At 47.1% G+C, this 26382-nt stretch overlaps 1 protein-coding gene across 1 annotated transcript in view; it reads left to right on the top strand.

The window, feature by feature from the left end:
* Positions 1-3285: 3285 nt before the first annotated feature.
* Positions 3286-26382, top strand: part of PRKCB (protein kinase C beta) — a 348363-nt gene continuing 325266 nt past the window's right edge. Inside the window, exons 1-2 of the mRNA XM_089682410.1 lie at positions 3286-3548; positions 26337-26368. Of these exons, the coding sequence (XP_089538536.1) occupies positions 3388-3548; positions 26337-26368 (193 nt within the window). The 5' untranslated portion in view covers positions 3286-3387. The remainder of the gene's footprint in view (positions 3549-26336; positions 26369-26382) is intronic.

Here is a 26382-nt window from a genome sequence, read left to right as displayed (position 1 = left end):
ACCCACATCTTCAATCTCTCCCTCTTTACTGGCGTATTCCCCTCCCCCCTAAAGCACACGCACATCACTCCCATACTCAAAAAACCCTCCCTGGACCCCACCGACCTGAACAACCTTAGACCCATCTCCCTGCTCCCATTCACATCCAAGCTCCTTGAGCGCTGAGTCAACAATCGCCTAAGCGCCCACCTCACTGACAACAACCTCCTCGATCCACTACAGTCTGGCTTCCGTCCCCTACACTCCACCGAAACGCCTTACTCAAAATCACTAACGACCTGCTAACCACCAAAGCTAATGGCCATTACTCAGTCCTCCTACTCCTCGACCTCTCCGCAACCTTCAACACAGTCGACCACCCCCTCCTCCTTAACAAACTACACTCCCTTGGCATCAGAGACTCCGCACTCTCCTGGTTCTCCTCCTACCTATCCCAACGCTTCTTCAGCAATACCTATAATGCTACCACCTCCCCCTCTCTCCCCCTCTCTGTTGGGGTCCCCCAAGGCTCTGTCCTCGGGCCCCTTCTCTTCTCCATCTACACCTCCTCCCTCGGCAAACTGATACACTTTCACGGCTTCAATTACCACCTCTACGCCGATGACACGCTAATTTACCTCTCCACCCCTCGCCTCACCCCTTCAGTCTCCGCCCGCATCACCCACCTACTGAAAGACATATCAGACTGGATGTCGCTCCATTGGCTCAAACTGAACCTTTCCAAAACCGAGCTCCTGATTTTCACCCCGGCCCGTGCCCCCCCCACCCTCCCCATCACGACCAACAATGCCACCATCAGTCCCACCCCACACGCCAAAGTCCTGGGTGTCACCCTGGACTCAAACCTTTCCTTCCAACCCCATGTCCAATCGTTGGCAAACTCATGCAGGCTCCACCTCCACAACATCTCCAAGATACATTCGTTCCTAACACCAGAAACTACTAAACAACTCGTACACTCCCTCATCATCTCACGCCTGAACTACTGCAACTCCCTCATCACCGGCCTACCTCATCGCAGACTATCCCCGCTTCAGTCTGTCCTGAACTCAGCGGCCAGACTCATCCACCTCACCAACCGCTCCGCTTCTGCCACCCCCCTCTGTCATTCCATCCACTGGCTCCCGATTGCCCAACGCATTAAATTCAAACTACTAACACAGACATACAAAGCCACTCATAACGCTGCCCCAAACTACCTCACCGACCTGATACCCAAATAACACCCTACCTGTAATCTTCGCTCCTCACAAGTCCTCCTACTTTCTAGCTCCCTGGTCTCCACCTCCCACGCCTGACTGCAGGACTTCCCCCATCCTCTGGAACTCACTACCCCAATCCATCAGACTGTCACCTACCCTCCTCACCTTAGGCGCACCCTGAAAACTCATCTGTTTAGGGAAGCCTACCCCACCCTCACCTAACAGCCGATCTCCTCCACTTCCTCCTGTACCACTATCCCCTCCCTCCTAGATTGTAAGCTCGAAAGAGCAGGGCCCTCGAACCCCTCGTGTATTGTATTGTATTGTTACTGTGCTGTCTTGTGTACTGTCCCCCACTACAATGTACAGCGCTGAGCAAACCTTTTGGCGCTATATAAATACTGTATAATAATAATTAAAAATAGTTTTTTATTTATTTAATGTATTACTGTATATTAATACTTATTTATTTTTAAATAAATAGTTTTTATTATTGAATATTAATATAATACTATAATAATAATAATAATAATAAACTTATTTATTCATATATAGATTGTATCTAAATAGTTTTTATTATTTATTGTAATATTGCATATTAATATCCTATTTATTTAAATTGGTTAACTATATAAATAGTTTTTAAGTTTATTTATTGCATTACTGTATATTAATGTAATATTTATATATTTTTAAGTTGTTTATACTTAAATTGTTTTTTTTTATTATTGTATATTAATATAATACACTATGTATTGATTTTTAAATTGGTTAAATATATAAATAGATTAGAAGTGTTTTTTATTTATTGTATTACTATATAGTAATATAATATTTATATATCTTTAAGATGTTTTTAAAAAAATTGTTTTTATTTTTTATTATTGTATGTTAATATAATATACTATGTATTCATTTCTAAATTATATATATATATATATATATATATATATATATATATATATATATATATATATATATATATATATATATATATATATATATATATATATAGATTGTAAGCTCGAAAGAGCAGGGCCCTCGAACCCCTCGTGTATTGTATTGTATTGTTACTGTCTTGTCTCATGTTCTGTCCCCCTTGCTACTGTACAGCGCTGAGCATACCCATTGGCGCTATATAAATACTGTATAATAATAATAATATATATATATATATAATTAATTGTATGTATTGTATTATTGTATAATAATATTTATTTTTAAATTGTTTATATAAATCGTTTTTTTAATTTTTCAGTTTACTGTTTTATTTTATAATGAAATAATATTTATTTTTAAATTGTGTATATAAATAATAATAATAATAAAATATATATATATATATATATATATATATATATATATATAGTTGTTTTAAATTTTTTTTTTATTTTTGTATATTAATATGCTACGTATTCATTTTTAAATATATATATATATACAGCATTTATTTTGTGTTGTATTATTGTATAATAATATTTATTTTTAAATTGTTTATATAAAGTTTTTTAATGTTTTGTTTTATTTTATAATGAAATAATATTTATTTTTAAATTGTGTATATAAATAAAAAAATAATATATTTATATATATATATTTGTTTAAAAAAATGTTTTTATTTTTGTATTATTGTATATTAATATACTACGTACTCATTTTTAAATATATATACAGCATTTATTTGGTTTTGTACTATTGTATATTTATTTTTAAATTGTTTTTACATTTTTTTAATGTATTGTTTTATTTTATAATGATATATTTATGTATTTATTATCGTTATAAATATAAAAGCCAATTTATCACGTGTACACAATATTACAATTTCCCCAGCAGCAAGGTAGTTACCCGTGTGGGTGCAATTATAGGTACTTACCCTTTATAGTCCCAACATGAAAGAAGAATCCATCCTGCATCACCCTGAAAATCCACGGTCTCCTAACAAACTCCATGCAGACAGGGGCGGTGTCAGGCGGGTTGGTATTTTGCAGCCCTTGGCAGGAAGGAAGGTGACAAGATGCTGCGGGAGTGGGCGCGGCCAGGGGGCGGGGATAGGCAGATAAGGGGGGCGTGCGCTGTGTGACGCGCGGTGCGGGGAAGCAGCTGTGTGCAGAGGCGAGCGCAGTGCTGCCCGGGGAGAGCGGAGAGCAGCGCACAGCCTCCAGCACCGCGCAGAGCCCCCAGCATGGCTGACCCCGCCGGCGGAGAGCTGGAAGACACCACCACCCGCTTCGCCAGGAAGGGGGCCCTCCGCCAGAAGAACGTGCACGAGGTGAAGGACCACAAGTTCACTGCGCGCTTCTTCAAGCAGCCCACCTTCTGCAGCCACTGCACCGACTTCATCTGGTGAGAGAGGGGACCCCGGCGGGGGGAGGGGGGCACTGCAGCACCTGAGATCCCGAGCTCAGCCCATTTCCTGCACCTGGCTCCGCACTCCTCTACAGAGCAGAGCCCTCTTGTATGGTGACAGGTGATCGGGGCTCCTCCACACAACATGGGGGGGGGGGGGGGTTGAATGCATATGTACAGAACAATTATTGTCTTGCATTTAAAAAAAAAAGTACACCCTGTTGCATTTTTTTTTTTTGCATGCAAATGTATCGCTATGCAGTGCAAACGCAACCGATAAACCAAACAAAAATCAAAAGTTGCACCACAAATGCATGTAAACGAGCGCATGACACTCAACACTGCGATTGCGGTGTAAATGAGCACCGATTGGTGCAAAAAAGAAAAAGGTGCAAAGTGCAGGAAGACGCGTCGGCCAATCAGGAATCATCCTCTCTTTTTTTTTTTTTTTTTTGTGACCGCTCAAATCTGAAGATGACAGGCGATGAGATGCTGCACTTTGCGTTGCCTTAGCCTAGGTTCACGTATGTGCGAGTCAGGAATGTGTGTGTGATCACGCGTGTTCCCGACCCGCACTGCGCTTTAGCGAGCGCACAGGAATGTCGGTAATGCGTAACGACGCATCAAAAAACAGCGCATTTTAACTTAGGCAAAGCTCCAGGGTGTCGCAGCACCATGCAGTTTGGTGTGGCGCATTTTTAAGAAAGGGGTGGGGTATTTCCCCCCCCCCCACATTTCTCGCGGGTACTGCAGCCACCTGTTAATAGTGCCCCCATGACCAGGGGCGGACTGACCATTTGGAAACTCAGGCACTGCCCGGGGTCAGTAGGGGGCCCCATGAGATGCCCCTGGTACCTTTTTCATAGGCTTTTTTGAGTTTGGGTAAGGACACAGGGGCCCCATGATCCCCTATTGCCCGGGGGCCCCATGATTTGTCAGTCCGCCTCTGCCCATAACTCTTAAGGACATGATCAGTAATGCTTTGTAAGGTGCAGCAATGGCGCTTACGGCTAATTTCACACTGACGCGCGGCGTAAAGGCATTTTTACCGCGTTAACGTGACACGTGAACGAAAAAAAGTACGAAAAACACTCCGCAGGGGCGTGTTTGCCACATTTTCCATTGATTCCAATGGGGAGGCGCGTTTTTTACCACACCAAAAATGCAGCTTTTTTAAAAAAACCTTCCTGACCCGCAATGAATCGGTGTGAAGAGTTCCATAGGAATACATGGTCACGCGGCTTTGTTTTTCCGCAGCCTTGAGGGCCAGTTCACACTACATGCGCTTCAGTGTGCATTTTTCCTGCATCCAAAACGCACAGAAAGGAAGTTATCTGGTTGTCAGCCCGGGTTCACATATATGCGGTGCGGTAAATCCTATGTGATCCACACAGGAACCGCACCGCATTCCTGTACGAATCACATGCGATTTGTGTGCGCTGCGATCGTACATTTTGTATGGCTCTAATTGCGCGGCAAACGCACCAAAAGGGTGCAGGATCCTTTTTTTGGGTCTACACTAGAATCGGATCGCATGGGTATTCACACCTATGTGATCCGATTCTGCACATCGCACCGCGTTTTACGGACCGTTTTTGGGGTGTTGTTAACCTCTTCACGCCGGCTGAACGCAAATGTCGTCTGGGCCTAGACGCCGAGCGGCCGCACATTTGCGTTCTATTAAAAAAGGACATATGTGCCGAGAGCGCGCTCCCAGCGCACATGTCCGGTACTCACGGAAAGGTCCCGATCTCCTCTTTCGATCGGGACCTTTCCTGATCATGTGATGGCGCATCACGGCGGTCACATGACCCTAAACCCTGCCCCGCCTCCTGGCTTCTGCAACTCTTAAAGGGCCGGGAGGCGCCGGCGTGAAGGGGTTAACATACACACCTGCAGCGGTTCGCATGAATGGGGTGCGATTGTGATGCGGTTGCACAGAAACCGCCGTGAATTCCGCACCGCATCAGTGTGAACCCGGGCTCCATGTCAGTTCTCATCAGTGCTTGTAGTTTGGTTCGGTTCACATCTGTGCGGGTGGTGCCGCTGTGGTACCCCCACAATTACCTGCAGCCGCACCACCCACACAGAGTAATGCGGGAGCCATTCATTCTAATGTCACGCCGCCCACACTGGAAATCGCAACCATACTAGGAACCGAGGTTCCCATGCGGGCTGCGATTTCTGAAGAAGTGCAGGGACTTCTTCCCTACTTGTCCCGGGGCAAATGAATGGACTCTTGTGTCTGCGCAAAGCGCGGCCTGCATGACTGCACAGATATGAACCTGGCCTTCCAGTGCGTTCCGGAGGCAGAAAAAAAAAGTAGAACAGGTTGCATTTTTCCTGTACAGAGCTGTACTAGAACGCGGTAAAACGCAGAGGAATGCACTGGAACGCACATGTCCCGATTTAAATTTGAAGAAAAAAAGAAACGCATCAAAAACGCACCGGAATGCGCCAAAAACATAAAAAAAGCACCACAATGTGCCAACAACGTGTCAAATACACGCATGCAGGAACGCGTAGTGTGAACCGACCTCAATGTAGTAACCTTTGATGACCAATCAGCTACAGCCTGTGTTAAATTTCAAGCTGGAGGAGTGCTGAGGGCTGCTTGTGGCTTAATAACACCCCCAGATTTTTCGTTAGTGCCGCAGCCCATTGAAATGAGCGGGCGCTTTACCCGCAACACGCCTGCACAACCCGCACAAACCCGCTCTTATTTAAAGCTGAACTCTGTGAAGGAACAATCCTTCGGTGACGTGGGGCTTCCCCTGCATTGCAAGGGTTAAATGCTCATTTAGGTCTCCGGGCTGCAAAAAAACCAGCTGATCCTTCGGGTTTGTAAGTTGCAGGTCCCCTGACATCATCAGGTCCAGTGCAGAGCCCATAGCCCTGCATTGGCTGTAAGGATGCTAAGCCAGGTCCACCGCCAGAGCCTAGGTACAGAGAGGAGAGCGCCTGATGCGTAAAGGGTCGGGTCAGTGAAACTGTTTTTGTGGCCCCCTCGTCCTAAACCAGCATTTAACCCTTGCAGCACAGAGGGGCAGCCCCCCTGCACCAAAGGATTGTTCCTTTCTTCATAGATGGGATGTACTAAGTCAGTGTCTATTCCCGTTGGACCCGTACGGATTACCAGTGTTGGACTTGGCGCCGCGTATGCCAGTCGTGCCTTCTGCAGATGCCTGGTGCACTTGGCGGTATCACAAACATCAACTTGCAGTCTCTTTATTTTACATATGGTGAACCCTGGTGACAGCACGGGGCGCATTCCATACAGAGGCTGTGATGTCATTAAGAGGGGCGCATTCCATACAGAGGCTGTGATGTCGTTAAGAGGGGCTCATTCCATGCAGACGCTGTGATGTCATTAAGAGGGGCGCATTCCATACAGAGGCTGTGATGTCATTAAGAGGGGCTCATTCCATGCAGACGCTGTGATGTCATTAAGAGGGGCGCATTCCATACAGAGGCTGTGATGTCATTAAGAGGGGCTCATTCCATACAGAGGCTGTGATGTCATTGAGGGGCGCATTCCATACAGAGGCTGTGATGTCATTAAGAGGGGCACATTCCATACAGAGGCTGTGATGTCATTGAGGGGCGCATTCCATTCAGAGGCTGTGATGTCATTGAGGGGCGCATTCCATTCAGAGGCTGTGATGTCATTGAGGGGCGCATTCCATACAGAGGCTTTGATGTCATTAAGAGGGGCTCATTCCATAGAGACGCTGTGATGTCATTAAGAGGGGCTCATTCCATAGAGACGCTGTGATGTCATTAAGAGTGGCTCATTCCATAGAGACGCTGTGATGTCATTAAGAGGGGCTCATTCCATCCAGAGGCTGTGATGTCATTAAGAGGGGCTCATTCCATCCAGAGGCTGTGATGTCATTAAGAGGGGCTCATTCACATCAGCTGCTTGCAGGTATTTTTCTTAATACGTCCCAAACACTAGTTCATTAGTTCAAAGGTTTTTTTAAATAAAAGTACAGCAGTGTGCATTCACTATATCCGCTCTCCCCGGACCCCGCATTCCCTGTATCCGCTCTCCCCGGACCCCGCATTCCCTGTATCCGCTCTCCCCGGACCCCGCATTCCCTGTATCCGCTCTCCCCGGACCCCGCATTCCCTGTATCCGCTCTCCCCGGACCCCGCATTCCCTGTATCGGCTCTCCCCAGATAGAGAGAAAACAGGTGGCGCACACACCTAGTGCATTATCCAAGGTTTATTGTAGGAGTGAAAGAATAATAAAAACATACAGTATTCACAGACGAAGCATGTATCTAAAAAGCATAGAAAAATGACGATGGCCACAACGGCAGGCAAGGTGTTCTCACTGTCAGTGTGGTCAAATTCTGACGCGTTTCGGGGACGAATCCCTTTCCTCAGAGCTGATGACCAACCTCTGATGTATGATGTATGGACAGAAAGAGCCCTGCTGTTGATGCGAGGCTCTTTCTGTCCATACACCATACATCAGCATCAGAGGTTGGTCATCAGCTCTGAGGAAAGGGATTCGTCCCCGAAACGCGTCAGCCATTTGACCGCACTGACAGTGAGAACACCTTGCCTGCCGTTGTGGCCATTGTCATTTTTCTATGCTTTTTAGATACGTGCTTCGTCTGTGAGTATGTTTTTATTATTTCATTCCTACAATAAACCTTGGATAATGCACTAGGTGTGTGCGCCATCTGTTTTCTCTCTATCCAGTGGCTGATTTCCCCATCTGAGGAGGGCTGCACCCCTGGAACATTTCCTTTGGTTGTCGCTGTGCATATCCTGAGGCGCTAGAGAGTACATACGATATCCGCTCTCCCCGGACCCCGCATTCCCTATATCCGCTCTCCCCGGACCCCGCATTCCCTATATCCGCTCTCCCCGGACCCCGCATTCCCTGTATCCACTCTCCCCGGACCCCGCATTCGCTGTATCTGGTCTCCCCGGACCAGGTGCAACCTCCATAGGTGTTTTGATGAGTTTTGCGTTTTAAATCTGCCTAGCAACAAGAAAAATGGAGAAAAAAAAAAGACGACCCCCCCCCCCCCGCATAACGTGTAAAAAGACACAATGCAGAAACGGCTCAAACGCAAGCCTGCATAGGGGTGAACCTAGCCTTAAGGCTTGTAGGATTTTTCTTTGTGCTCTTGGAGGATGCAGAACCCCTGGCTGGACAGTGCTGATTGGCCCTGTGCTGATCACATGTACCCTACTAAGCAAAAAAAACAAACAAAACCTCTCTAGCAATACACACCAAACTGAGCATGTGCAGAGTGACTCCACACGATATGTCTTATCAGGAGATAAGGGGAGATACTGGAAGAAGGGGAGGACCAGAGAAGACAGGGTCAAACAGCGTTTTTACACAATGCAGAGAATTAACCCCTTTTGTTCCACAGCAAGTATAACAAGCACGCTTTACTGCATATATAGACTGATTGTACTGTTGTGGGTTTAGTAACGCTTTAAAAAAAAAAAAAAAATGCATGTAAACACGCACGTGGAACCACGCACTCAACTTTGCGGTGTGTTTGAACCTTGCGCATAATGATCCAATCGAGCAATGTTTCAGAGAATCGGACAATATGATCCAATTTGTCAATCGCAAATGTCATTGATCGATTTTGAGCCAAACCGATTCCATTGCAACTTTTTTGATCGGTCTGAACAGAATATCCGATCGTAGGAAAGTCGATAGATCGACAAGACCGTTAAGTGTATGGCGCATCGAACAATCTTTCTGTATTTTTTTTTTTCTCCCAGACAGTAATTCGACTGACAGTGCGTTCCTATATAAAATCGCTCAGCTGCCATTGGTCGTGTTGCTTTTGGAAATTGAAGAGGATCAGCTGATTGGCTGCTGTGGGTGATTGAAGTTACCTGGCGCTCTGTGTTTTGCTGAACACGTCCAATAAGGATGGCTTGTAATCGGGCGGACTGGCAACTCATGGGTCCCTCGGGCAATAGGGGATCATGGGGCCCCTGTGTCCTTGCCCAAACTCAAAAAAGCCTTTGAAAAAGGTACCAGGGGCATCTCATGGGGCCCCCTAATGACCCCGGGCCCTCGGGCAGTGCCTGAGTTTCCAAATGGTCAGTCCACCCCTGCTTGTAATTCCCGTGAGATCTGCTGCGGTGCGGATTAGGCGGCGGATGCATGATCGCACTTTACGGTCAACCTCTCACTTGGCTTTGAACTTCCACCGACGCGGCGCGCGTTTTACAGCGCCAATGTGACTTTTAAGGAACAAGGTCAAGCAATGGAGTCTAAAGCGCAGTAACCCCTGGCAACCAACCGGCTACGGCTTTGGTTAAATGTAGAGCTGGAGTACAGAGAGCGGCTCCTGGCTTGGGTGCGGCTGCTGCACTCTGCCTTTGTTCACACTGTAGAAACGCAGTCTGGATGCGTTATTACATGCGTTTGACAATTTTTTTGTGCGTTCTGATGCGTCCAGTGCGCTTTTTATTAATTCCAGTTCATTTTTTCATTAAGCCACAAGCAACCCTCCAGCTCGAAATTTAACACAGGCTGTAGCTGATTGGTCATCAAAGGTTACTACATTGAGGTCGGTTCATGCTAGAGAAACGCGGTCCAGATGTGTTCCGGATGCATTTCTGCATGCGTGTTTTTGACACGTCGCATTTTGGTGCTTTTTTATGGTTTTGACACGTTCCGGTGCGTTTTTGATGCATTCCAATAAACTTTCCCCCCTATTTTTTTCATTTAAAATAGGAACATGTGCGTTCCGGTGCGGTTTTATGCATTTTACCGTGTTCCAGTACAGTTCTGTGCAGAACAAATGCAGCCTCTTCTACTTTTTTTTTTTTTTGCAACTGGAACTGCAAGCACTAATGTGAACTATGACATTGACAACCATATCACCTACTTTCTGTGCGTTTTGGAGGCAGAAAAAATGCAACTGAAACGCATGTTGTGTAAATGAATCTAAAAGGTTTGTGCACTTTACAACTCACTATATGGGGGGGGGGGCAACCTTGGCACACCAGTTTTGGCGTAAACTACAATTCCCGACATGCAGTTCCTAGCGAGACTTGTAGTTTCGTAACAGCTGGCGTACCGAGCTTGCCTACCTGGCGCAAAAGTGCAGTAACCCTTAGCAACCAGATCCCGCCTTCGGTCTGCAGCAGTCGGGGCAGTGAGCCGATTGGCTCCTTTTGGCACTTTGCGTCGGTTACCCCAGGTTCACACCCAGGGGTGGACTGACCATTCGAGCACTCAGGCACTGCCCGAGGGCTCGGGGTCAGTAGGGGGCCCATGAAATGCCCCTGGTACACTTTTTTTTTTTATAGGCTTTTTTGGGTGTGCTTTGAGTGTGGGCAAGGAAACAGGGACCCCATGATCCCTATTGCCCAGGGGCCCCATGACTTGTCAGTCCGCCCCTGTTCACATCTAAGCATTTTCTGCCGCGTTTTGCATGATTTCCTATGGGACAGGTTCACATCTCTGCGTTTTCACCCAGTGCGTTTTTTTTTTTTTTTTTAGAAAGGGTCAGGGACTTTTCAATGGTTTTTATTAATTTTTAAACCAGAGGCAACAAAACATGCCCACGCAGGGGCTATCAATTGCACAGATAAAAAAAATGCAAAATAAAAAAAACAAAAAACAGTGCTCTAACGCCAACAAGGAACTTTTTTGATCGCAAAAAGTTGCGTTTTCGGTTTTATAGACTTCAATGGAAACTGCATAAAAGCATGTATTATGTTTTTGTTGCGTTTCTTGACGCATTTTTACATTTGCCTAGCAATGAGAAAAAAACGCGACAAAAACACAACGCAGAATTGCCTCAAACGCAACCTGCAAAGGTGTTAAGGCAGAGTTGTTAAAAGCAGCGGCGGTGTGCCAACCTCGGGGCCCCCCTGGCTTCCTTCTCTAATTTTGCATCTCAGTATTCCGATTTTGGTGTTGTAAGTGTGAAAATCCTCCCCAGGCTATCATTCCTCGCCGCGGTTCCTGTTGTGTATACATTTCTGGCTGAACGATCGAGGCGCCTATTTGCGGAGCGAGTAATAGCGATGCTCCTTTTTTTTTTTTTTTTTGGCGTGGATTGCCATCCATGTTCTAGAACTGCAGTTACTTGTGACTGTTGACATTGCAGGGGGAGCGGTGCAGTGCCGCCAGAATCCGCTGAGGGTTAAGCGGTGCGAGAGGACGATGGTGTCAGTGGGACGCACGCTTTCCTGTCGGTATCTTAGCGATAGGATCACACGCACGCACGAAACTTCACTGCATTGTTCCTCTGTCACCCGTCGCTGGTCGCGCTGCTGGCTGACACCGTCACAGTCCCCCTCCCCCTCCTCCTGGTTGTAGCCCTGGAGATGTGAAGGAACGCCGTTTGGGAAGACCCGGCGCGGACGGCATTCATAACGCAGCCATTGTGGCTTCAGTGAGGGATTTTTTTTTTTTTTACGAGCGCGGCGTTCCATTTGTGCTTGAGATTAGCGGGAGAGTCTGTAATGAATGACGGCGGCGGCATGAATGAGATGCCCTTCGTAGTGACAGGATCCCAGCTGCTCGGCGAGGACCACAGGCGGACGATGTCCCCAGCGTGGATTAAAACGCGGTTTTATTTGTTTGTGTAAAGGCAGAATCCCGGCTGATTGGCAGTCGCGGGTCCTTTTGCCGCATTCAGCGCGGTCACCGTTAGCAACCAAAGAGCAATCCTCTCCTGTTTCTGGGCTGTTCTGAACTGGTAAAAGGTCCAGTCTGGTCGCTGCAGCTTGGGGCTCATGCACATGGGTGCGTCCAGATCACGCGGGTTTCTATGGGTCTGAGCTGGGGCAGGATTCATCCCGCAGTCTGTGGCGGAGACAAATCAGCGTGCGCAGTCTGGGGGCCTATTGTATGCAATCTGCGTATGTAAACGTTTGAGTAAAGGTTTTGTGTCTAAGCCCGGGTTCACACTGATGCGGAATTTGCATCAAATTCCGCACCGCATCAGAATCGCACCCCGTTCATACGAACCGATGCGGGTGTGTATGTTAAGTTAACACCCCGAAAATCGGTCCGCGAAACGCGGTGCAACGCGCAGAATCGGATCGCATGGGTGTGAATCAAACGCTGTTCTAAACTGATAACATGCTGAGTATGTAAACATTTGAAGAAACGTTTTGTGTCTAGGCCCGAAGCCTGGAGCCTGGGATTGCTATAGATGTGAATACGCATGCGATCCGATTCTAGTGCGGACCAAAAAAAGGGTACTGCGCCTTTTTGGTGTGGTGCGATTAGAGCCATACAAAATGTACGGCTCCCATCACATCGCACACAAATCGCATGTGATTTGCACAGGAATGCAGTGCGTTTCCTGTACGAATCACATGCGATGCACCGCATATATGTGAACCTAGGCTAAATCTCCCTACCCTCCGAAGCCCAATCAGTATTTAGATCACTCTTCATAGGCGGTAAGCAATGTGACACCTCCTCAGCGCCTGTTTTATCCCCATTTTTATCGCACTGCAACCTTGTGCATCGCACGCGGCTGTGGGGCTTTGGCGGTGCTTCTCCATTTGCTTGACTGCGAGGTTGCCGCTCTCTACATATTGGGTGAAGTTTTCCAGGGGTGCGACGCATCGCGGCCACGCCATGTAAACACCCCCATTAGGTGCCTATTGCAGCTTTAAGTCTAACTGCGCTACATCTGAGCAACGCACTCCAAAAATGCTATCTAATTCATTATTAATTATTAATATTCAAAGTAAACGCCCCCATCCATCCGTGTCTCCATGCTTTATTTTGCTGGGAAATCATTTTGAACCTTCCCGGCATTTCTGACAGTGGCCATCTTGAGTAAGGGCAGATGATTCATGTAGCACGAATCCATCTGCCCTTAGCTCAGGCATTGGCCGAGCTGAGAACCCTCCCCTCCTGAAGACTGCTGGGATGTAGGACACCAGGAATTAAGTGAGGAAATTAAAAAAAAAAGTTTAAAACAAGTAAATATAATATATTTGAATATCTATTTACTAATACTAGCAGTATAAGGATCAGCTAGAGACAGGGTCACTTTTTTTTTTTTTTTTAAACAGCATTTTGTGCATAGTCGTGGAATCTGATAAGTCAGATTGCATTGTGTGTAATGACTAGTTGGTGTCATGACCATACAGGTGCCTCTTTGTGTCACAGGCTTAACGCGTGACTACAGGCACTTCATGACTTTTCTCCACAAATTTTGTATCCCTTCGTGTATTATTCATTTTTTTTGTGTCTAGTCTTCTGTTGTCCTTTTAAAGTGGTATTAAGTCCTAAAACAAACATTTATTATGTTGCAGCTTCTTAGATGTGGCGGCTGCATTAGTTTTAGGCCTTCTTTCCTTTATTTTCATCTGGTGATCAGGCAAGCAAGATTTGTTGTTTTTCAACAGAATTAGCTCTCTTGCAGATGTAGCGGTTGGAGGATTGAGACAAACCATTTACCAGTGACGGGGGTGCTTGCAATGACCAGCTTTTATTTATTCATGTAAAACATTTACCCCAAAAGGAAAAGCTTTTTTGCTGTAACTGTAGCGTGAGCTGGAGTTGGGCTGTAATTTGTTGTGTACTAGCAGATTTAGATGCACTAACACTCCCCTCAGACTGACAAACCTGCTGTCCTAATGTGCCCCTTGTGACCCTTCTTCCAGAAGGGGCGAAAAACTGATGTAAACGGACATACAGTACGTTTTTGCATTAATAAAGGTTGTAAAAAATAGGATGTGAACTGACGTGAACTGATGAGAAACGGATGTAAACTGACGTGAACAGAGGTGAAACGGATGTAAACTGACGTGAACAGAGGTGAAACGGATGTAAACTGACGTGAACAGAGGTGAAACGGATGTAAACTGACGTGAACAGAGGTGAAACGGATGTAAACTGACGTGAACAGAGGTGAAACGGATGTAAACTGACGTGAACAGAGGTGAAACGGATGTAAACTGACGTGAACAGAGGTGAAACGGATGTAAACTGACGTGAACAGAGGTGAAACGGATGTAAACTGACGTGAACAGAGGTGAAACGGATGTAAACTGACGTGAACAGAGGTGAAACGGATGTAAACTGATGAGAAGCGGATGTGAACTGACGTGAACTGATGAGAAACGGATGTGAACTGACGTGAACGGAGGAGAGACGGATGTGAACTGACGTGAACTGAGGAGAAACGGAATTGAACTGACGTGAACTGAGGAGAAACGGAATTGAACTGACGTGAACTGAGGAGAAACGGAATTGAACTGACGTGAACTGAGGAGAAACGGAATTGAACTGACGTGAACTGAGGAGAAACGGAATTGAACTGACGTGAACTGAGGAGAAACGGAATTGAACTGACGTGAACTGAGGAGAAACGGAATTGAACTGACGTGAACTGAGGAGAAACGGAATTGAACTGACGTGAACTGAGGAGAAACGGAATTGAACTGACGTGAAGTGAGGAGAAGCGGACGTGAAGTGAGGAGAAGCGGACGTGAAGTGAGGAGAAGCGGACGTGAAGTGAGGAGAAGCGGACGTGAAGTGAGGAGAAGCGGACGTGAAGTGAGGAGAAGCGGACGTGAAGTGAGGAGAAGCGGACGTGAAGTGAGGAGAAGCGGACGTGAAGTGAGGAGAAGCGGACGTGAAGTGAGGAGAAGCGGACGTGAAGTGAGGAGAAGCGGACGTGAAGTGAGGAGAAGCGGACGTGAAGTGAGGAGAAGCGGACGTGAAGTGAGGAGAAGCGGACGTGAAGTGAGGAGAAGCGGACGTGAAGTGAGGAGAAGCGGACGTGAAGTGAGGAGAAGCGGACGTGAAGTGAGGAGAAGCGGACGTGAAGTGAGGAGAAGCGGACGTGAAGTGACGTGAAGCGAGGAGAAGCGGACGTGAAGTGACGTGAAGCGAGGAGAAGCGGACGTGAAGTGACGTGAAGCGAGGAGAAGCGGACGTGAAGTGACGTGAAGCGAGGAGAAGCGGACGTGAACGGATGTGAACTGATCTGTGTCCCGCAGCTGCGGTTCCTCTTCTGACCCGATGTCGACTCACCGACAGTCCCAATCACTTTTAATGTGGACAGCTGGTGATGCGGCAGGGACAGAACAAGGTGAGGGACATGGCGGCAGTCGGTAAGTGGCTGTCCGCTAACAGGCGCTGCCATGATGGATCCAAAATGACAGGTGCTCTTTAAATGTAAAGAATCCGACTCATTCTTGCTGGTAGTTAGACTCTTTAATATTTGCAAACCAAACGAAGGTTTCCTTTTTAGAATAATAAGCTGTCCGGTTAGTAAAACGGCGATATCAGAACCGATTTTAGGTTAGTAGGTTCATCACACATAGCTGGAGAACGACTCAAATGCTTTTATTTCATGTTTTTTCTCATGGTTCCTGTGACATTGTGTGAATGCATCAATGCAGTGCATGTTATCTCAGCTTGCAGAGCTTGGATTCATTGAATGAGTTTACCAAAAATGTAAATATTGCAGAATATACAGCCTCATGTTACATAACAAAGCTCCATTTCATGCTGAATAAACTAAATTATTCATGTTTCTTAAATAGAAAACTATCTTTAGATAGATTTTTTTTTTTTTTTTTTTTTACTCCAAAATCATTTTATTAAAATAAATTTGATTTAAATTAAAAAAAAATCCGATTTAAATAAAAAAAATCTGATTTTCAATTAAAGAAAAGATGTGATTTAAATGAAAAAATCTGATTTAAATAAAAATATCTGATTTTAAATGAAAAAAAAATCCGATTTAAATAAAAAAAAATCTATTTTAAATGGAAAAAAAAATCTGAATTAAATAAAAAAAAATCTGATTTATATGAAAAAAAAATCTGATATATAAAAAAAAAATCTAATTTTTTTCCTTTTTTAAATCCTTAATTTTTTCCACCCTGCCCAAAAGTATGTAAGTCCCCAGAAGTGTTAGTTTACATTCACCTGGCACAGCTTCTTGCTCGGTATGGCTCTGCATTGCAGACCCCGGTCACATTCTGCAGCTGAAGCCAGTTGTTAGCCCAAACTGTAGATGATTTGCACAGTGCCATCCTCTCCTGAAAGGTTTGCTTCTCGGTGCTTTCCCCTGGTTGAGTCTTCTAGGCCCTTAAAATTGGGCTTTTCTTTACACCCGATCCTTGGCTTTCCGCCCACGTGTTGTAACTGCTGCTATTTTTGAAGCCTCTGCTGAGATACGATCAGTTTTTGCTGTGGTTTTCTCTTTTATTTCTCTTCTGTTTTCACAGTAGCTCTGCTCATCGGGTCCTCTGCCTGCAGTGGATTGTTTGTATTCCGGCACAGCACCGTGTTAATATTCTGATGATGAGTAAGGAGGCAGAGTAAATGAGCAAGCTAAATAAGCAGCTGTCTGAGTTCACCGGGCACGGGGGCTACGATCAATCTTTCTCGCTCCATTGCCAAAGCCAAATGTTGCTGCTGTTCATAGTGCTGTTTGCTGGTGTTTGTACTTAAAGAGGAACTTCACCCCCCCCCATCACCCCTACAGCTTGGTCGTGCACAAAAAGCATACCCGCGTGCCCAGCCTCCAGCATTGTCGAGATCCACAACTACACACCTGGTCCTGTGCCGCCATATTCTTCTGACATCTTCAAGGGCCCACCTGTCTCTTTCAGGTTCTTGCATTCCCCTTTGCTGTGATGACACACTTGGCTGTTCCACTGTCTTCTGCTGACATCATCGGGGGCCACCTGTCTTTCAGGTTCTTTTATCCCCCTTCCCTGTGGTGACACACTGGCTGTGCTGTGATCTTCTTCTGACATCATCAGGGGGCCTCCTGTCTCTTCCAGGTTTTTGTGCCCCCATTCCCTGTGATGACACACTTGCTGTGCCACCATCATCTTGTGACATCATCAGAGAGCCACCTGTCTCTTCCAGGTTCTTGTACCCCCATTCCTTGTGATGACACATTCCTGTGCCGCCATTTTTTTCAGACATCATTGGGGGCCATCTGTCTCTTCCAAGTTCTCAAACCCCCACTTACCTGTGACACACTTGCCTGTACCACCATCTTCTTCTGCCATCACCAGGGGGCCACCTGTCTCTTCCAGGTTCTTGCATCCCCCTTCCCTGTGATGACACACTTGCCTGTGCTGTCATCTTCTTCTGACATCGTCGGGGCCCACATGTCTCTTCCAGGTTCTTGCATCCCCCTTCCCTGTGATAACACACTTGCCTGTGCCGCCATCTTCTTCTGACAGAGAGCCTGTGATGACACACTTTCCTGTGCCGCGATTTTTTTCTGATATCATTGGTAGCCACCTGTCTCTTCCTAGTTCTCACAGCCCCCCTTCCCTGTGATGACACACTTCCCTGTACCACCATCTTCTTCTGCTTTCACCAGGGGACCACCAGTCCCTTCCAGGTTCTTGTCCCCCCCCCCCCCCCCCCCCTTCCCTGTGACTACACACTTTCCTGTGCCTCCATCGTCTTATGACATCATTGGGGGGGGGGGGGGACACCTGTCTCTTCCAGGTTCTTGTACCCCCCCTTCCCTGTGATTACACACTTGCCTGTGCCGCCATCTTCTTCTGACATCGTCGGGGCCCACATGTCTTTTCCAGGTTCTTGTACCCTCCTTCCCTGTGATTACACACTTTCCTGTGCCTCCATCGTCTTATGACATCATTGGGGGCCACCTGTCTCTTCCAGGTTCTTACACCCCCCCCCCCTTTCCCTGTGATGACACACTTTCCTGTACCACCATCTTCTTCTGACTTCAGGGGACCATGTATCTCGTCCAGGTTCTTGAACCCCCCTTCCCTGTGATGACACACGTGTACCCTGCGGCCTCCTGGGATTCATGATGTGGTATCCCAGGAGGCTGAAGGCAACATATACATCATTCTCACTTGGGTATGAAGTCCAGGGATGTGTCACCCGAAAAGGAGTTTAAAAAAAAAATGTAAATATCCAATTATGTTAAAGGAGGGGAATGGGAGAGAGAGGGTGAAGGTCTGCTTTGAGCCCTTCCTGCTGGTTGTTAAATGAAATCGTAATGCTTAAAACCAGGGTAGGCATTTCATGAGCTTTCAAATCATGTGATACCTGCAACTAGCTTTTAAAAAAAAAAAAAATGCTGATTACAGTCTATGTATGCATGGATACATAGGATAACATGCCGGAGATGGACACATAGGATAACATGCCGGGGATGGACACGTAGGACAACATGCCAGGGATGGACACGTAGGACAACATGCCGGGGATGGACACGTAGGACAACATGCCGGGGATGGACACGTAGGACAACATGCCGGGGATGGACACGTAGGACAACATGCCGGGGATGGACACGTAGGACAACACGCCTGGGGGTTTACTGGCTGTAGAAAAAAATGCCAAAAGCCAAAAACAGCCGCTGTAAAAACGTCCCGTGTGCATGAGGACTAACAAGCACGCTTCGCTGTGTATACAGACTGATTTTACTTCTGTGGGTTCAGTAACACTTTATATTTAACCACTTGCCTACCAGGCACTTATACCCCCTTCCTTACCAAGCCAATTTTCAGCTTTCAGCGCTGCTGCACTTTGACAATTGCGCGGTCATGCAACATTGTACCCATATGAAATTTTGATCATTTTTTTCTCACAAATAGAGCTTTCTTTTGGTGGTATTTAATCGCCACTGGGCGCTTTACTTTTTGCGCTATAAATTAAAAAAGTGCAAAAAATTTGGAAAAAAAAAAAAAGTTTATTTGTTTCTTTTATAAAATTTTTCAAACAGGTATTTTTTCTCCTTCACTGATTTGCGTTGATGAGGGGGCACTGATAGACGGCACTGATGGGCACTGATAGGCAGCACTAAAGGGCACTGATAGGCAGTACTAATGAGGTGGCACGGATAGGCGGCACTGATAGACAGCACTAATTAGGGGTCACGGATAGGCGGCACTGATATGCAGCACTGATAGGCGGCACTGATAGGTGACACTGATGATGGGTACTGATAGACGGCACTGACTGGCATCACTTCTGGGCACTGACTGGCACAACCCCTGGGCACTGACTGGTGGCACTGACTGGCAGCACTGCTGGGCAGCACTGGTGGGTGGCACTGGTGGGCAGCACTGGTGGGTGGGCACAGGTGGGTGGCACTGGTGGGCACAGGTGGGTAGCACTGGTGGGCACAGGTGGGTGGGCACAGGTGGGTGGCACTGCTGGGCACATGTAGGTGGCACTTCTGGGCACAGGTAGGTGGCACTGCAGAGTGGCACAGGTGGGGGCACTGCTGGGAACGGGTGGGCGGGGCTAGTGGGCGCACTGCTGGGCGGAACTTGCGGGTGTCACTGCTGGGCACCGATCATCAGGGCACTGATCATCAGTGCCCTGATGATCGGTGCCGATCCCCGCTCTGACAACTGCCGGTTCTCGGCAGTACTTTCCTCACGATTTGACAGCGTGAGGAAAGTGCAGCCGAGAACCGGCACTTGCCTTTCCCTGTGATCAGCGTGTCATTGGACACCGCTGATCACGTGGTAAAAGGCCGGTGGGATCGGCCTTTCACCACATCACGTGATCAGCTGTGTCCGTAGGACACAGCGATCACGGAGATCGCCGGGTGCGCGCCCCCTGGGGCGTGCAGGAGAGCGCGTTCTGGGAGGACGTCATATGACGTCCACTCAGAACTGGCCGGCCGCGGTGAAGCCGTCATTCGGCTATGCGCGGTCGGCAAGAGGTTAAGGTTTACATCTTGGTAAATAAAGATGCTGCTCTGAAGAGAAACCATCTTTCATGTTCAGACATACAGCATTTTGAGGCGTTCTCGCAGTGTGCACCCAAGAATGGGTTTTGTTGTGTCTTTCACAATAATAGATGTACGCGGTCATAGCCGTCCTATACATGCTGCATATTTTCCTGATTATATTTTGTAAATGGATTTGCAGATTTGTAGAAATCTCCCCAGCGGGGATGGAGAAAGCAGCAAAAACTGCCGGGTGGCTCAGTCATTACCCGCTCTAGCCAAAAAAACTAAACAAAAGAAACGCTTTAGCTGGAGATTAACTTTAAATGCGGAGTTTAGATAAGAATCCTGCTTGCTGCAGCTTTGGTTCAGGTTCCAACAAAGCACATTTCATGCAGAGGAGAGGTACTTCAGATAAAACGCAGCAAAATGCATCACATCGCACCTGCTAGGAATGAAAATACAGGAGGTGTGATTGTGGCGTAATACTTACTGGAAAAACCTTTTATGGCTCCATGTACACGGGACGTTTGGAAAACTCTTCTGAATGATGGAAACCGACTGCTGGAAAACGTAGGTTAAAAACGGCTGTTTAGCCGCGTTTCCATACCGCGTTTATGAGCGTTTGCGTTTAGAAGCGGTTTTTAAAAATAACCTCAGGAGATCTTCCCAAATGCCCAGAATGCACTGAAAACAGTAAAAAAAATTAACTATTTCAGACATCTTGAGAGAAATAGAGAGAGCAGAAGCAGAGAGAGCAGTATGTGTTGAGATTATTTATTTCAGGTACTTATATAGTGCTGTCAATTTACGCAGTGCTATACATATATATTGTACATTCACATCAGTCTCTAACACTCAAGGGGCGCACAATCTAAGGTCCCTAACCCTCAAGGGGCGCACAATCTAAGGTCCCTAACCCTCAAGGGGCGCACAATCTAAGGTCCCTAACCCTCAAGGGGCGCACAATCTAAGGTCCCTAACCCTCAAGGGGCACACAATCAAAGGTCCCCATCCCCTCAAGGGGTGTACAATCGAAGGTCCCCAACCCTCAGGGGGCGTACAATCGAAGGTCCCTAACCCTCAAGGGGCGTACAATCTAAGGTCCCTAACCCTCAGGGGGCGTACAATCTAAGGTCCCTAACCCTCAGGGGGCGTACAATCTAAGGTCCCTAACCCTTAAGGGGCGCACAATCTAAGGTCCCTAACCCTCAGGGGGCGCACAATCTAAGGTCCCTAACCCTCAGGGGGCGCACAATCTAAGGTCCCTAACCCTCAGGGGGCGCACAATCTAAGGTCCCTAACCCTCAGGGGGCGCACAATCTAAGGTCCCTAACTCACAGTGTGGGAGGAAACCGGAGTACCTGGATAAAACCCATGCATGCACAGGGAGAACATGCAAACTCCAAGCAGGTGGTGTTGTGGTTGGGATTCAAACCAGTGACTCTCATATTGCCAGGCGGAAGTGCTAACCATTTAGCCACTGTGCTGCCCATATTGGCTTTTTTTTTTTTTTTGTGATGTTTGGATGTGTTCCGGCTCATTTCTGTGCAGACATTATTGCAGCAGTGTCTCACATATTTTCTCTCAAAGTATGGTGTACCGGGTCCATTTGAGTACCGGGAAAACACTTTGCATGCATTTTTCATAATGAACAAAGGCTCTGGACAGCATCTGGAAATGGAAGAGAAAAATTTCCAAAATGCTTATAAATGCAGTTAGCCTCGTTTACAAGCAGGGGCGGACTGACCATTTGGAAACTCGGGCACTGCCCAAGGGCCCGGGGTCAGTAGGGGGCCCCATGAGATGCCCCTGGTACCTTTTTCATAAGCTTTTTTGAGTTTGGGCAAGGACACAGGGGCCCCATGATCCCCTATTGCCTGGGGGCCCCATGAGCTGTCAGTCCGCCCCTGTTTACAAGCGTTTGGAACGCTGATAAAATCCACTCCTGAACACAAGTTTGGTGCGTTCAAAAAAACGACTGTAAACTCAACTGCCTGTAAACGAAGATGTGTACATGGACACATAGGAAACATTAGGGAGAGTTCAGGGGCTGCTGAAAAAAACGCAGAAAAGCTCCTGAACGTCAGTTTATCAGCTGCAGTGTACAGGGAGCCTAAAAGTCTTCTTTTTTATTGCTTATTAAATGTTGTGTTTTTTTGTTTGTTTTTGATGTTGCACCTCCTGTAGTGTAAATAGCGGTACATGTAAACAAGTGTACATAGAGCCATAGTAGTAGTTGATTTGCAAAAGGGAAATAGCTGGTTCATTTTGAAGGGAAGGTTGCACTCTGGGTGGGTAATTTCCCCAGAGCTCCGTGAACGAGATGAGTTTTCACTTTGCAAAGAATAAAAATAAGGAAAGCTGCACTTTTGCTTGAATGTGATTAAGCCCGGGTTCACAGGTCTAAAACTTTCCACCCAGCTCAACTGATTTGAAAATCAACTTTTGTTGAGTCGGGTGGTGCTTGCAGGGCGCACCCACAGCCTGAATTTCAGCTAATCTAATCAGCTGGAGATTGAGCTGTCTGACCAACCTTACACTTTCACACTGATGCGGTGCGGAATTTGCAGCGTTTTCAGTGCGAATTCCGCACGGCATCAGAGTTCATGTGAACCGCTGTGGGTGTGTATGTTAAGTTAATAACTGGGCAGCACAGTGGCTAAATGGTTAGCACTTCCACCTGGCAGTACGCAGGTCGTTGGTTCAAATCCCAACCATGGCACCACCTGCCTGGAGCTTGCATGTTGTGCCTGTGTGGGTTTCCTCCGGGTACTCCAGTTTCCTCCCACTCTCCGAAGACATGCTGGTAAGTGAATTGGCTCCTGTCTATATTGTCCCTAGTATGTGTATGAATAAATGTGAGTTAGGGACCTTAGATTGTACGCCCCTTGAGGGTTAGGGACCTTAGATTGTACGCCCTTTGAGGGTTGGGGACCTTAGATTGTACGCCCCTTGAGGGTTGGGGACCTTAGATTGTACGCCCCTTGAGGGTTGGGGACCTTAGATTGTACGCCCCTTGAGGGTTGGGGACCTTAGATTGTACGCCCCTTGAGGGTTGGGGACCTTAGATTGTACACCCCTTGAGGGTTAGTGACTGATGTGAATGTAAAATATATATGTAAAGTGCTGCGTAAATTGACGGCGCTATATAAGTACCTGAAATAAATAACACCCTGACATTGGTCTGCAAAATGCAGTGCGATGTGCAGAATCGGATCGCATAGGTGTGAATACCGATGCGATCCGATTCCAGTACGGACCAATAAAAGGGTACTGCAGGTTTGTGGTGTGGGCGTGGTGTGAATAGAGCCATACAAAATGTACGGCTCCAATTGCACCGCACATAAATCGCATTTGATTTGTAGAGGAGTGCGGTCCCTGCGCGAATCACATGAGATTTACCGCACCTCTGTAGTGTGAATCTGGGCTTAAGCGGAGTTGCACTCAAAAGTGGAATCTCCGCTTATTTGCCTCCTCTCTCCCCCCCCCCCACTGCCATATTTGGCACCTTTTTTTAGGGGGGGGGGTGCAGGTACATGGTTTTGACGGGTACCCGCTCACACTTCCGGCTCAGTTGTAAAGTGAGCTGGAATTTCGGCTCCCACAGTCTCCTGGGACCCTTCACAGGTCCCAAAAGACTGCCGGACCAATGAGACTGTGTGCAGCACAACTCGCATGCACAGTGGGCACCCGGCTGTGAAACCGCAAGCTGTCACAGCCTGGTGCCCACAGTTGTGATGAGGGCGCCAGGGAGAGAAGAGGCAGAGAAGGGACGGTGGGGGTGAGAACATCGCTGGACCCTGGGACAGGTAAGTGTGCGTTTATTAAAAGTCAGCAGCTACAGTTTTTGTATCTGCTGACTTTTAATAAGCACAAAACTGACTGGAACTCCGCTGTAAATGATGGAAGTCAGCAGAGCTTGCCCTCTGGGGAAAATCTCCCTGCAAAGTGTTAACTTCCTTTGCTAAGTGAACAGGCTATTTGCCTTTGGTAAAACAACCCCATAGACACAGGTGAACCAGACTAGACATTAAAGAGTAACTCCACTTTTGTTGAGGGGGAAAAAAAAAGCGACCTGAGTGATCATTGTTCAGTGGAAGGATTGTAATAAACCTTTTGTAGCAGATTACCTTTTGTTGCTCTGAAGAAATAGCTGTTTGTTCCGCCATGTTTAGTGCCGGCTAATTCTGAATGGGAGGGTCTGGTGCATTATAATGGCATGGTACCCTCCCGGTGTGGTAATGACAAACCTTGTAGTGTCTGCATCCCTTTTAGGTGAGTTTAACTGTTAGGGAGTATCTCTGCAAAGCTGAACTTCATATTGTACAGGATGCCTTAAATTTCATTGCCTGATTTTTTTTTTTTTTTTTGATTGGAAAATCAGTGAGCCGATTACAGAAGCAGGAAATTACATTTTTGGGATGTTCTGTAGACCTCACCTCCAGGTTGCTATATTGCATTGAATTTGACAGAAAGTTACAGATTGAAAAACAAATGTAATTTGTAAAAACATTAAAGTATTACGAAACCTCGGACCCCGCATTCACTGTATCTGGTCTCCCCAGACCCTGCATTCCCTGTATCTTGTCTCCTCGGACCCTGCATTCACTGTATCTGGTCTTCCCGGACCCTGCATTCACTGTATCTGGTCTTCCCGGACCCTGCATTCACTGTATCTGGTCTTCCCGGACCCTGCATTCACTATATCTGGTCTTCCCGGACCCTGCATTCACTGTATCTGGTCTTCCCGGACCCTGCATTCACTGTATCTGGTCTCCTCCAGCATTACCTATAACGCTGCCACCTCCCCCTCTCTCCCCCTCTCTGTTGGGGTCCCCGAAGGCTCTGTCCTCGGGCCCCTTCTCTTCTCCATCTACACCTCCTCCCTCGGCAAACTGATACACTCCCACAGCTTCAACTATCACCTTTACGCCGATGACATGCAAATTTACCTCTCCACCCCTCGCCTCACCCCTTCAGTCTCTGCCCGCATCACCCACCTACTGAACGACATATCAGACTGGATGTCGCTCCATTGCCTCAAATTGAACCTTTCCAAAACTGAGCTCCTAATTTTCCCCCCAGCCCCCACCCCACCCTCTCCATCACGACCAACAACACCACCATCAGTCCCACCCCGCAAGCCAAAGTTCTAGGTGTCACTCTAGACTCAGACCTTTCCTTCCAACCCCATGTCCTATCATTGGCAAACTCATGCAGGCTCCACCTCTGCAACATCTCCAAAATACGTTCATTCCTAACCCCAGACACTACTAAACTCATACACTCCCTCATCATCTCACGCCTGGACTACTGCAACTCCCTCCTCACTGGCCTACCTCATCGCAGACTATCCCCGTTTCAGTATATCCTGAACTCAGCGGCCAGACTCATCCACCTTACCAACCGTTTCGTATCCGCCACCCCCCTCTGCCAATCCCTCCACTGGCTTCCGATTGCCCAACGCATAAAATTCAAACTACTAACACAGACATACAAAGCCATTCATAACGCTGCCCCAAACTACCTCACCGACCTGATACCCAAATACCACCCTACCCGTAGTTTTCGCTCCTCACAAGTCCTCCTACTTTCTAGCTCCCTGGTCTCCACCTCCCACACCCGACTGCAGGACTTCCCCCATCCTCTGGAACTCTCTACCCCAATCTATCAGACTGCCACCTTCCCTCCTCACCTTTAGGCGCACCCTGAAAACCCATCTCTTCAGGGAAGCCTACCCCACCCTCACCTAACAGCCGATCTCCTCCACTCCTCCTACCACTCCATCCCCCACAGCCACTTCCTCCTGTACCTCTACCCCCTCCCTCCTAGATTGTAAGCTCGAAAGAGCAGGGCCCTCGAACCCCTCGTGTATTGTATTGTACTGTACTGTCTCATGTTCTGTCCCCCACTATAATGTACAGCGCTGAGCAAACCTATTGGCGCTATATAAATACTGTATAATAATAATGTACATCTGACAAGGAGAACTGTAAATTGTATACATGAATCTGAAATGTTTATAAATAAAGACTTTTGATTCCCTTTAGGAACAGCCGAGTTGTGTTCAGTGAAGTGACACCCGCTCTTGTTTCTGCTCTCTTGCAGGGGTTTCGGGAAGCAGGGATTCCAGTGTCAAGGTGAGTGCCATTCT

The sequence above is a fragment of the Staurois parvus genome, unplaced genomic scaffold (genome assembly GCF_062004578.1).
Source record: "Staurois parvus isolate SC_StPar_1 unplaced genomic scaffold, SC_StPar_1.0 ptg000289l, whole genome shotgun sequence".
In the NCBI taxonomy this organism is placed as follows: domain Eukaryota; kingdom Metazoa; phylum Chordata; class Amphibia; order Anura; family Ranidae; genus Staurois; species Staurois parvus.
The sequence above is the reverse complement of the archived record's forward strand: the minus strand, read 5'-3'. Positions and strand labels throughout refer to the sequence as shown.